Source organism: Thermobia domestica, chromosome 7 (genome assembly GCF_964235325.1).
Source record: "Thermobia domestica chromosome 7, izTheDome1.hap1.1, whole genome shotgun sequence".
NCBI lineage: Eukaryota > Metazoa > Arthropoda > Insecta > Zygentoma > Lepismatidae > Thermobia > Thermobia domestica.
This window is the reverse complement of record NC_137460.1, coordinates 221,104,901-221,119,102: the sequence shown is the minus strand read 5'-3', so window position 1 is coordinate 221,119,102 and position 14,202 is coordinate 221,104,901. Positions and strand designations below refer to the sequence as shown.

Below are 14,202 nucleotides of genomic sequence, written 5' to 3'. Positions count from 1 at the left end.
GTGTGTAGTCTTTTGCAGTAAATTGAGGACTGACTGACTATTGTGTGTAGTCCGTAAGAACGTCTCTATTTTCATTAATTTGTATGAGCGAATCAAACTCAGCATAAATGATGCACGTGATAGATGACGTCAGAGCAGATGCGAAACCAATTTTAAGAGTGAGCGATGATTCATGAATCAAGTCTCAACTTCCGTTATTTTGATTAACGTTAGGAGAAAGATTAAATGCATATAAAGTATATCCTTTTAGGTAGTCCTCTCGTGATATAGCATTTCCTGTATCTTGGTTTAAAATTCCCGTTCCAGAAAAGAGGGAATAGTAGCATTGAACATATAACTTGTTTTGAAAATTTTGAGTTAAAGGTGTTATTGGTATACTTTTCGATCCTGCGAGGAGTTGAAGTTTATTAACGTTAAAAGTTTCAAAATAAAACGGGTTTAGTTCAAGTTTACCGTTATAAGCATCATTGGAGACAAATCCAAAGATCACTCGTTTTGGAAGTTTTCCAATAAAGATGTTGTCGAGATTATATGATGTCACATTTTGAGGTATAGTATGAGTTTGTGTTTCAACTCTTGCAATGGGATACTTTAATGTAGATTTTTGTAATACTCGGTTGTGATAGAGACCAACTGTTGCACTAACAGTAGCATGTCGAACAAATAATATAACATCAAGCAAACGTATTTTACAGGAAGAGTCAGCAGGTGCCATTAAGCAAAACGAATCTTTACTTCGATGTAATTTGACACGTACTCCAACTTTGTTGATCAGCAGTTTTGCCTGAGACATAATATCGGAGTGTAGCTTTCCAAACATGTCAAACGTAGCTTTCCAAACATGGCACTTCCTGCAGCATATGAGAATCGCTTTTTAAACCCTTTATTGTTATCATTGCGGTCATTAAATTTACCAGGGGTATCCTCATACCATAGAGCACTGGTTAAATGTCTAGATTTAGCTTCTTTAGTGTAATTTAAAAGCGTTTCTATATAAGCACGATAAGGATAAAATCCTCCAGCAGCAGCAGTTACTAGTGTGTTATTTAAAGAAACATCAACTTGCTGGAACATGGAATGTAGAAAATTGTTTAAGGGAGCTACAGTATCAGCTGTTTCAGTGACTTTACTATTATCGGTTTTTGTAATATCACACAAAACATATAAGTAAATATGGGCAGGATCAATATAATTTGCATCATCACCAGGAATAGAGAATTCAATTGGACCATCGTCTTTAAGAGTTGATACAGGTCTGTATTCAACTATTGTAGAATCTTCAATACTTGTTTCGGTGGGAGGAACACTTTCTAGGTCTAATGCCGAATCGCAGCATGCATGACTGTTAGGATGTAGAAAAGCCATCTCCTTTATGGATCAAAAATATCACGGTTGTTCTTGCTAAGCTTTCTTTTTTTCAACTGAGATGGATTTAAAGGAGGCCCAAACTTTATAGATATTTTACGTTTCCTTGTTTTCTTTTGTTGAGTAGGATATTTTGCTTGTTTACGAAGACGTCGGCGAGATATTCTCTTCTTTTTGCCCCGTCCGCTAAGAAGTTGTTGAATTTTGTTTTCTGCTTTTGCTTGCAAGTTTTCACCAGCTTCACGTAGTCGAGATTGCAGAGATGATTTTAAGGGTTTTTGTTGAATAACATCTTCAACTACTTGCATTCCTGTATGTAAGGCTTCTTTACCTAAAGCTTTTGCACCTTGTTTAACTAATGGAACAGCTGCACGGAAAAGGCCACTAAAGAAACTACCTAACCCATGCCCACGTTGATATACAGGTCCACGAAAGTATGGAAGTTCTCCGAACCCATGAATTTGCATATCTTGTTTCCTTTTAGGCATGTTTATACTTTTAGAAAATGAAGTTTCACTGTCACAGTCCCTTATTGAAATGGTAATTTTTCACCCGCGTGATCCCTTAAGACTATTTCAATGGTATTGAAGTTGAACTAAGCCAATCGTAAGTAATGCAACGGATTAAATATAATAGATTGATTTCGACCGTATTGTGAATTGGAAATACTTGCTATTCGTAGTAACGGAGCTTTCGTGTCCCCTACAATTTGATGTTCAATAATATTAGTATAAATAAAAATTTGTTGGGGATATCCAATGTCAAGATGTGGATACTTTGTACCGTATGTTTGTTTAATAGCATTTTTATAGGGTTTTTATAAATTGGGCGAAAATTTTATTTCCTTTAACGTAGAGTTATAAGTGAGATGAATGTAATTTCTTTTTGCATCTAATCGAATATGAAATAAATCAGTTAGACTATTAATTTTTTCTATTAGATTTTGAATTGTTGGGTAGTATCCAGGTGGAATTTTAATTTTACTCAACATAATTTTATTTCCATTTTCTAGTACTGACACTTGAATACTGTTTTGTCCATGAATTACATTGTAACATGTATTAGGAAAATGAATTTCTGCTAGACTAACTGTCCAGTTTTCATTAGAAATACTAGATGAAGATAATTTTAATTCAGTTTCCAATTTGTTAATAAAATGAGAAGGTGTATTTTGTGGGAAAACATCTAGTGAAGCATTAGATGATAGAGTTACGTAAAAGCTTTTATCATTACCCTCCACAATCATGATCAAAGTTATTTTTGAAAATGTAATGTAATACTTGAAATTCCAAATTGAAATGGCAATAGCTTGCCGTGTTCGTCTCTTAAATCGACTTGAATAGTATCGAAATATCGTTTTTCAACCCGGATATACTGCCGAGGAGAAAATACAAATGATTTTATACGACCATATTCATACTCAACAACACTAACTTTTCTTAGTAATCCACCGAATGGAGGTTGATGTTGAACAATATTTACACAAATGTTTACTTCATGTGGTATATGAAAGTCTAAATTACAAGGGTAAGGAGCTTCTAATTTAGTAAGTGTTGGTTGTGGAAAGTCGTTCGTTTGACTCGCGTTCACGTGAATTGATGTGTATGTTTGTGGAATATGAGTAGTATAACCAAACACAGGAGCTAAATTAGGTGCCAATGATATTTTTACATTTTGTTCAGGAGTCACCATTCCTTGTATATAAAGTGAGTTAGTATATGGATTTACTTGAAACAGAGCTTCAGTACTTGCGAGAATATGAGAAATACTGGAATTAAATTTAAATGGAACTATACAGGGTGGGTCCAAATAAGTGTTACACGCCAATATCTCGCGAACTATACATCATTTAAGAAAAATATTAAGAGACAAATTACAATACAGAGGGGCCTCAGAAAGGAGTGAAACACTAGGTTTCCCCCTTCCCCCATTTTCGGTTGGAGGGGGGTCAACGTGAAATTTTCAAATGGGAACATAGGTCGAGTGATACCTCGTTCGAAAGAGCTTGAAAAATTGAACAATTTTTGTAGGAAACAATTTTTGATATGGGGCACCGTTTTCAAGATGGGCCCCAAAAATGGTCCTGTATCCGATAAGATTTCCAGTACTTATAAATAAGTTACAAGCCAATATATCGCAAACTATACATCATATAAGAAAAATATTAAAAGACAATGTACAATACAGAGGGGCCTCAGAAATGAGTCAAACATTAGGTTTCCCCCGCCCCCCATTTTGGGGGGAGGGGGGTGAACGTGAAATTTTTAAATGGGAACATAGGTCGAGTGATACCTCGTTTGAAAGAGCTTCAAACATTGAACAATTTTTGTAAGGAAACAATTTTTGATATGAGGCACCGTTTTCAAGATAGACCCCAAAATTGGTCCTGTAGCAGATAAAATTTCCAGTACTTATAAATCGGAAACGGCTAAGTAGAAAAACATGAAACAAAAAACGAAATAGGTTGATGCCATAGGCAACGTGGAATGGTGTTGTCGTGGTGCCCCAGGGCCCCATCATGGGGCCCCGGGACCAATTTTAAAATTTCAAAGCTGAATATAGGTCGAGTGATACCTTGTTTGATAGATTATGGAAAACCAAACAGCGCTTTAAAAAAATATTTTGATTTCCGGCAAGCCTGTTTCAAAATGGCCGCCGGAAATGGTTCCACATTCAGATAGAAAGTGCAGTGTTCAAACTGGGTGTTACAAGCCAATATCCCGCGAATTATTGCATCAAATAAAAAGTGTTAAGAGTCAATGTATATACAATACAAACAGGCCTAAAAATATGTCGAACACGAGGTTCCATCATCATACTGTAAGTGAATAACAAGTAAAATGTTCGGAGGCAAAATCGACCTATAAGGGTTAACGTAATAATAATAATAAGAAGAAGAAGGAGGAGGAGGAGTAGGAGGATACTACTACGAAAAATAATAATAAAACTAGTAATAATAATAATAATATGAATGAAAATAATAAGACAATGAATAATACTAATACGTATGCGCAAAGAGACGTCGTTTCTCAATCACTAGAATCCTATGAGAAATGGATAGGAAGGTACCTATTAGACCCTACTTGTAGGCAACATCTCAACATGTGCCCAGTTAGAGTAAGGAAAGCCCGTCAGCGTCATTGCCTGGGGAATGGAACCGATGGCCTTCGGAACATAGTACAACGATAACGTTGTATATTGAATAAACAATCTGTACCATCTTATGAAAAAAAGGATCAAAGGCGAATTATTTGAGCCGTTTTATACAAAGAAAAGAAAGTTGCAAAGAAATATCTTTAGATTATTTTTGATCGTCAACTATTAAGGTAATCGCTATGGAAACGTAATAAATGTAAGTGTAAGTGTGCAGACATCTTGTTAAATATGTCAATGTGAAATATAAACGCTTCTCAAGATTAAGTATTAAACCCAATTTAAGAAAATTGTAAATTGTGTTTGTCACGTAGTTTAAGAACCGGGATACAATCTAGATACTACGTAGAAATAAATGTAGTAAAATTAGTGGTGTGTCAACTCCAGAAAATAGACATTTTAACGTATTATAAATTGGTGCTGGAAACCCGAAAATATACATTAGAAACGTAGCAATAGCTAGTACTCTACCTCCTTAATAATAGCTGGTATACACAAATATCAATAGAGTCGATCACACAGGGGACGTGGAATGCGATTTTCTTTGTTCTACTGACAACATTTGACTGTACCTGTGTGTTGTTTGTTCATGCAGTGTGAATAGTTTGGTATTATTTTTTCTTGTTTAGTAGTGTTCAACGTAAAATCATCATTGATGTTACATTGCCTATCTGTTAGTGATAGTGACTTAAAGGGAAGTGGCAGTGTGGATATTGTAGGTAGGGGCTGTAGTTGTGTGTTGAACGGTTCAAAAGCGTAGAAAGAACGGGATATCAACTTTGGTGATAAGTTTTCCGTACAAGGAAACGAACACTATCGCATTAATATTTTTAGTTTGGGTAGCGTTTGAATAGAGCAATGGCGGTGTTTTATCATTGTGTAGATATATTGCTGGTGTTGGGCGAATGTAAATGAAACTATCGTAACGCGGCACTAATGTATGCAATGCGCTATCCCCAACGCCAGCAAACATCTCACATGGCATTTCTGCGATTGGAGAGACGTTTGCGGCAACATGGTAGTCTTGTCCGGGGACGAGGTAGGGGTCGTTACCGCTCTGCAACCAATGAAGAACGTGCAACAGGAATATTGGCAGCAGTGCATGTAGACCCACATGTTACCACGAGACACCTCGCTCAGGCCAGTGGAGTTAGCCAAAGATCTGTAGTGCGTATTTTGCACGAGTACATGTTTCATCCGTATGATATCATCTTACATCAGGAACTATCTGGCAATGATTTGCATGCCAGATTGCAATTTTGTCTATGGTTGGAAGGTATGGAAAACAAACAGCGCAACTTCATATCCACCATCTTGTTTAGCGATGAAGCTACATTTACAAATACAGGACACGTAAACCGACATAATATGCATTATTGGGCTAGGGAAAATCCACTATGGCAGAGACAAGTTGCTCATCAGCATCGGTGGTCTCTTAATGTATGGTGTGGTATCCTTGGTAACCGTATCATTGGGCCATATTTTTTTGATGGACGTCTTACTGGTGATACCTATGCCGCATTTATCAGTGATGTACTATACCCGGAGTTGTTAGAGAATATTCCTTTCGCTGAACGTATAAGAATGTGGTATCAACATGGTGCTCCAGCACACAACGCACGCCAGGTCAGAGCATTATTGGACCACCGTATGGCGAATAAATGGATTGGGCGTCGAGGTCCTATTCACTGGCCTCCACGATCTCCTGACCTAACCCCACTTGATTTTTTCCTCTGGGGTTAAGGATCAGGTAATGTCCAACGTACCAACAACTACTGATGATATGAAGGCGCGTATCCAAGGTGTGTGTGCATCTATCACTCCAGAGATGCAACATGATGTACGAACATCCCTATGCCGCCGCTTACGGAGGTGTGTGCAGTAGGATGGAGGACATATCGAGCATTATTTGTAACATGGTAAGTGTTGAAATTATTTGCTTTACAGTGATTGAAATTACAATTTTTAACATCGCACATACCCATAGAATTACTAAACGTTATTCTACTACTTTACAGGATATTAGGTTGTGGTAATGCTGTTGCGACAGGCTTGCCTGAAATCAAAACAACTTTTGTAGTAAGCTGTTTGGTATTTCACGATCTATGAAAGAGGTATCACTCGCCCTACGTTGCGATTTGAAAATTCCATGTACACCCCTCCATACAAAAGCGGGGCGAGGGAACTTTAACACAAATTTCAGGCTTTCTGTATTGTACATTGACTCTTAACACTTTTCTTATTTGATGTGTAGTTCGCTTGATATTGCATGTAATACTCAATTTGAACACTGCACTTTCTATTTCAATGTGGAACCATTTTTGGCGGCCATTTTGAAACAGGCTTGCCCAAAATGAAAACAAATTTTGTACGAAGCTGTTTGGCTTTCCACGATCTATCAAACAAAATATCACTCAACCTACAGGTATATTCCCATTTGAAATTTTGAAATTGGTCCCGGGGCCCCATGATTAGGGCCCTGGGGACACCACGACAACATCATTCCACTTTGCCTATGATGTTTTCGTTTTTCATTTTTTGTTTAATCGTTTCCTACTCATACGTTTCCGATTTATAAGTACTGGAAATTTTATGTGATACAGGACCATTTTTGGGGCCCATCTTGATCACGGTGCCCCATATCAAAAATTGTTTCCTACAAAAATTGTTCAATTTTTAAGCTCTTTCGAACGAGGAATCTCTCGACCTATGTTCCCATTTTAAAATTTCACGTTCACCCCCCTCCCCCGAAAATGGGGGGAGGGGGAAACCTAGTGTTTCACTCATTTCTGAGGCCCCTTTGTAGTGTACATTGTCTCTTAATATTTTTCTTATATGATGTACAGTTCGCGAGATATTGGCTTGTAACACTTATTTTGACTCACCCTGTATATTCACGTTTCACATTCTGACTAGTACGTTTATTATATATACTAGAGATAATTCTGTTATCACCCGGAATAATATTATAAAAACTCCACACTATATGCAGTTCTGTTATGGAGACTTCCCACGAACCATCCAATTCAATAGGTTCGTCTAATTTGGTGGTGTAACTTGCTACAGTATTATCTGTAAATATATTCATACTTGCATTGGAGGGAAGCGTTACATAAAATTCACGACGAATATCCATACCGAAACACATACTAGAATTTCGTTTCAATATCAGACTCTTTTATCCATGAGTTACAAGATGAAGGATAACCTAACCATTTCACATACAGCTTCTTACCCCGCCTATGTAGAACTTTTTCAATGAGAAAGGTTCGATTCGGCGTCAGAAATATTTTTTGTAGTTCTTCTTCGTAGAAAATACCTTTGACATTTTCTCCATTCCAATCTCGAAGATGGAAAGTAACAGGATTAGACGGAACTTTTTTTGCAATTATAAATATTTCTTGCGTCCATTTCGGAAGATATCCCTTTTCAAGTTTATGTTTGTATTTACTGATACGTACATAATCTCCAAATTCTAACTTTGAGTGTTTGGGTTTTGATTTGGAATTTTGTTTATACAACGTTTTCCAAACCTGAAGGAGAGTATCTTCATTCACATCTACAGGACGCATTTGAATGCTACTATGATACGTGTGATTATATGCATTTACTATATGTGGTAAAACATAAATGTACTTGTACGTTTGATTTGCTGAGAAATGTTTGTAAAGTTTTTCTTTTAACGTACGTATAAATCGTTCACATATAGCCGCCTTCAATTCTGATTCTATGCTGTAATGTTTAACGTTAAATTTTTTAAACACATCACGTACTTGAGAGTTATGAAATTCGCGACCTTTATCGGTTTGACAGTAGACAGGTGGCTCTTTATAGACGGACGACTTAAAGATTTTGGTTATTCCTTTGCTCATGGTGACAGCTGATTTATTTTTTACTGGAACGCAATTTGCATATATCCTAAAAATATCAATGGCACATAGAATATATTTGAAACCTCTATTAAATTTTGCTATTCCTTGCATATCTGCGAGATCCATTTGCCAAGTTTCGTTGTAAGTGGTGGCAAAATACTGTTTCCGTGGATAAGTTTTTCGAGCTGTTCGATGCAAAGTATACACATCTTGACTTTGTAACCACTTTTTAATATTGGATTTTGAATATTTTTTCTTAGTAGCTTTATAGAGTTCCTGTACATGAGAAAAACCAGCTGGATGAGATGTGGAATAATAGATTTTATATAATTTCCTTTTCATTACACGTTCTCCCATTTTCAAATCAATGGTGTTTTTTGACAATTTTCGGTCTTTCCTTTTCCCCTTTCTAGAACTGGATCCGAAGAGTACTGACTGACCAAGATATTCCTGAGGTATGTTAATTTTTGACAAGACATTTGACAAGACCGTTCACTTCTTCTAGATTTGGAAAATCTTTTGTATAGATTTTGGGATGTCCGATAGGTAGTGCTTTTGACTTCATTTGATATGGATAAAGGGATGTGAAGTCCAGATACGCTACATACGTATCCTCATTTCCCAAAGAAGTCGCATCATAGAATAAGCGGAAGGCTTCACACCGACCACCTCGAAATGCGTCTTTTGGGATTAGAGGATCTACCAATTCGCACATTTATTGCGAATGAATGCAGCTAAATGTGGATTTGATCGTACATCGTTTCTGAATTCACATTCTCATTTCTCCACAACATTGTATTTTAAATTTCTTAGATACCTCGTTATACCTATCGTGCGCTCGTATCTGTGCGCTAATGTCTCCCCAGTTCCATCCAATAACACTTGATTTTTCGATCCATCAATACAGTGATGGCCATGCCAGTAACATCCATGGAAGAAGAATACGGTGTTAGTTGTAGAGTCAAACCCATCAACCTTAATACCACCGATTCTTGCTTCATTTCCGTTACCAGCATGTTGTAGTCGCTTTCCAGTGGTTTCTTCTAACCAAAGCAACCACTGTAAAGCTACTACACTTTGCCTGTCTTGATGGCGAAAACCATATGGCGGTATAATCGCCAGCTGGTTTTCGTGCAAATGATGGGTTCTAAATATTAAACTTGCGAGTGATGCAAGAGTGCTACATTGAAGAAATGGCTGCACAGCACTCACAATTTCTGAGTGTTCTGTAAATTTTTCTATGGCCGAAATCAACATTACTACATCATTCATGCAATAATCAATTAATTCCTTTTGAAAGTCGAAAACAACATTCTCTTTTACGCACTGTGCATGCCATTTCAACAACTCTTCCCGATCTTTTTCCGATCTACTGTCAGGATCATAAAAGTGTATCGAAGGCATTTCTCCACGGTAATTTTGAAACTCACTGGTATTCATTAAATGTGGGAAATCTCCCTTCCGTAACGAAACTGTATTTAGGCCTAAAGCTTTTGGCAAATCTGCCAATTTTAAGGGCATATAATTAAATGTGTCCCTGAAAATTTTTCTATTCCCGATTTTCATTTCAATGAGTTTATTACCCTGGAGAATCAACTTCGGAATGATCTTACGCTCTATGAGGAGATGACGCAAAACGAAGAGGTTGTCAAAACGTGCTCCGTAAAAATACTTCCATCGTAAAGTTTCGGCGCTGTTTTAGCGCATATGTTACGAACTCACCAATACTGCGGAAGAAATGAGTTCCTTTGCCACAGGTCTTACAGTGCTCCAAATCCGAATTGCCTATGCATGAAAAACATCGCTGGATAGCAATACATAAATTTACTTCATAATCTTTTACATTTGGGTCAACTGTATCTACTAGCATGGTTTCTACGTCATAGGCAATATAAAGAAATTTCTTCACTTTAGCTGCTCTTTCTTTTTGGATGTAACATTGATGTTCCTGGTTCACATATTGGTTACACATTTTACAAAATTTTTCGGAGCACGTGTGAGCAGTTTTACGACGTCGAAAGTCGACTACGTTAAAACAGTGTTCATACTGTTTTACCTGCTCACAAAGATTTGGAGCGTGAACTACTTTGTTTATGTCTATCGAAACAACCTTGACCCACAAATCGCCTGTGACAATCATCGCACTGTAAAATTGTTACATCCTCTTCCTCTGGAGGGTGTGATTTCTCGCAGGAAGAACACTGCACTTTACATATGTGACTTCGCACATTATCAAACCCCACCACACAATATTGACAAAAATAACATTTTTGTAAAAAAAACTTAATATTGATAATAACATCGTAATGATGATTGTTATAAAAGAGGAACAATTTCTTGTGAGAAAATTGTTCCCCTTTGTAGAAAATATTCATCATTCCATTTGTCATTTCATCTTCTTCATAAACTACAATTTGGAAAGATTGGCCAAAATAAGATTGAAATTTAATAATTTCACGCAGTGTTCCTCCCCTTTTTGACAAATCAACACCAGCATTCTGACACAATTCCTCAGCGGCAGCTCGCTGGTACTCTTCGTTTCGCTTCATTTTATTTCTTTCGCTAACTGTGCATGCACTTGCATACGTTTGGGCCACAACTAATGCACATGCAAGACACAACGTATCCTTATTCCTAATCCTACTAATTTATTATATTTACGATTAATATCTCTATCATTCCCTTTCGCGAGACGATCAGTGCGAGGACGATTTCCTGTGTCTCTACGAGGATTGACTTTATAAATTTTGAAGGTAATTTCTGGGCCGAAAAAGAATTGTTCGTTGGAATTTAATACTCGTTCAATGTGATAGAAAATGACTTCCGAATTAATATTTCTCTTCTCGCGAAAGGGAACGTAGATCGGATTAGAATCAGGAAGATTATTGTAAATCATCATTCCAACTCTTGCATCCTCATCTGTGTTTATCAATACATTTTCTAACACAAAATCTACAAGATTTCGCACCATTCGTTCGGGATCATTAACCTGGAATTCGGGGTCTAACTTAACAGTAGTAATATGCGCAGCAGTTATATATCGATGAAATTGTCTCTCCTCTTCGAATACAACTTTAAATGGGTCTGCATTACCTCTACCCTGACCGCGTTGAATACGATTACGACGTTGGGGTTGTTCATGAAATGGTAGTGTTTCGTCAAGAAATGCTGCTAATCTTCGTTGAAACTCTGCATTATTATTAGCAGCATAATCTTCACGAAACACTTCCACAAATTTCTTATATTCTGCAGCACCCGCATTTACATCTTCGAGAAGTCCTAATTCAAAATGAATTAAAATTTGAAAAACGTTATTACATCGATCTATGATTTGTCTCCAATGTTCCTTGACCTCATGAATAAATGCACCATACGCCAGAGATGGTCGCACACCCGTTGAATAAATTTCCACGAATCTCTTATAAATGGGAATAAGCAATAAGGGAATATGAAATACTCCCAACATAAATGATTGTAATATAGCATCCAAAGCGTTACCTGGCACTTGTTCTGCATTATCCTGCTGCTGCTGCTCATCTTGCACTTGCTCTTCATGTGGCGGGGCTCTGTATTGTTGAAAAAGCTCTTCATCTTCATTCAAAAGTTGTTCAAAAAACCTGTAAGAACAAACTACATTGAGAAAATATCCCTTTTGTCACGTAAAATACTAACTTCAAAAAATAATAGTTATACGTAACGAGTCTAAATAGTGTCTCTCTAAAGATTGTTTTTGGCCCCCCCCCCGCACAAAATCTAAAGATCATAAGCAGTAGTGTCATGTAAAGTACTAAGTTTAGAAAAAGTGGTTCTCTTTAACCAGTCTAAAGGATGATTAATAAATTACAACAATAATAACAATGACATACTCTAAAAACTGCCTTTGTGCCCCCCCCCCTTTAAAATCTACAAATCGTAAGCACTATTATTGTGTAAAGTACAAACTTTAATAGTTCTTTTTAAGAAGTCTAAACGATGGTTTACAGTTACCAATAACAATATTTTACTCTTAAAGATTGGCATTGGTGCCCCCCCCCCCGCAAAAAATGTGCAGATACAAAGCAGTATTACTATGTAAAGTACAAACTTTAAAAATAACAGTTCTTCCCCAATTTTTACAACTAGTAAGCACTATTATTGTGTAAAGTACAAACTTTAAAAATAATAATTCTTTTTAACAACTCTAAACGATGGTTTACATTTAGTAATAATGTCTTACTCTAAAAACCGGTTATGTCCCCACCCTCCAACGAAAAATTTTATTCCATACATTTTTTCTTCATGATTAGCAATAACAATGTTCTACTCCAAAGACTGAAGTTGGTGCCCCCCCCCAAAAAAATTGACATTTTCATACTTACATGGTTTCTTCTCGCTTTTCCTCTTGAGATTCTATGCCGTTGTTCGTTACCATATTGTCTTCTTTTTTCCCAAACGCTTGAGTCATTGAAATGCTCCAGCTGTACGAAGGCGACGGTTCAGGGCCTTGTTTCAACAAGTCTTCTAAGGACCTATCATTAAGAAAAAAGTGATTAGATAACAATTAAAAAATGTTTATATATGAAGCTAGAAATCACATAACCTATTCTCAATTTATTATTTATTTAATTATTTCCACAAAGAAATAAAATTAACAATATAAACATTTGAAGTACTTTTATACATTAATATTTCTCGTTTTAGCAACGTAAAATTATTACTAAATTAAGAATAAATAAAAACTTTTTAATGATTTATACTTACATGCTTTCTTCTTGTCTCATTGCTTCTTGTCCACCTTCTACAGTTGAAACTTCTTTCCCAAACGTTTGAGTTAATGAGAAGTCCCAATTGGCAGACGATGACGGGCATGGGCCTTCCATTAATAAGGATTCCAAGGACCTATAATAATAAAAAATCAGTTACCGTTTATGCTGTAATACATAATAGTAAATAACTATTCACGAACTCCTTTCTGGCTAAAGATACGCAGCTTTTCCGTGGGAGCTCATGTGGTTCAGATTGCATATTCATCAGTAAGTGCAGGTCTCGCTAATTTTAAAATCAACTAAACTCGTTAATTATTCATGTTTAAGCTGAACATTACTCTTCTTAAAACCACAAAAAATTTATTTCACTAATACTACGATAAAATAATGATAAACATAAATTTATCCTTGACAATAACTTAAGTTTCTTATGAAGTTGAGAACGTAAAAAGAAAAAAAAATATGTACAACTAACCTGTTTTCTCCTAAATGATATTCTTGAAGATCACACCCATCTTCTTCCTCCTACTCTTTTTGCTTCTCTTTCTCATTACGCAAGTATTCCTTTCCAAAAGCTTGCGTAAGAGAGAAGTCCCGTTCGTACGACACTGGGGCTGGTGCGTCTTCCCTTAGGATGATCTCCATGGACCTAACATACAAAAAATCCACAATTAATGTCAAATTAATAATACATGACAGTAATACTACAAAGAATTCTAGCAGTTTTAATTTATGACTTCGCAAAAAGATATTACTCACATACAAAAAATAAGTAGAAAGTCTTCTGAAATTAGTTCTTTTTTACATACTATCACACGAAATAATATTATCCCCTTCTTCCATAAGACTAAAAGAAATTGATTTCAACATTGAAAGTACAATTTTAGTGGACCCTCCATTAGTAACCACACCAAGGAAGTATTATAAAATAAAAAATCAATTCTTATTAAATTACAGCTAATACACTAAAGCAATATAAATGTCCGTTGTAAAGGCCAGATTCCTTCAATTTAACAAAACCTTTACATTAAAAAGCAAACTCAAATTTCTTTAAAGACTACAAAAAC

General features: G+C 36.2%; 1 protein-coding gene across 1 annotated transcript; it reads right to left on the bottom strand.

Moving 5' to 3' along the window:
* Positions 1-771: 771 nt before the first annotated feature.
* LOC145689565 (uncharacterized protein F54H12.2-like) lies at positions 772-1,365 on the bottom strand. The gene has a single exon (XM_081763744.1). It carries the CDS (start codon positions 1,363-1,365, stop codon positions 772-774), a length of 594 nt encoding a protein of 197 aa, XP_081619870.1.
* Between the last annotated feature and the right edge of the window lie 12,837 nt (positions 1,366-14,202).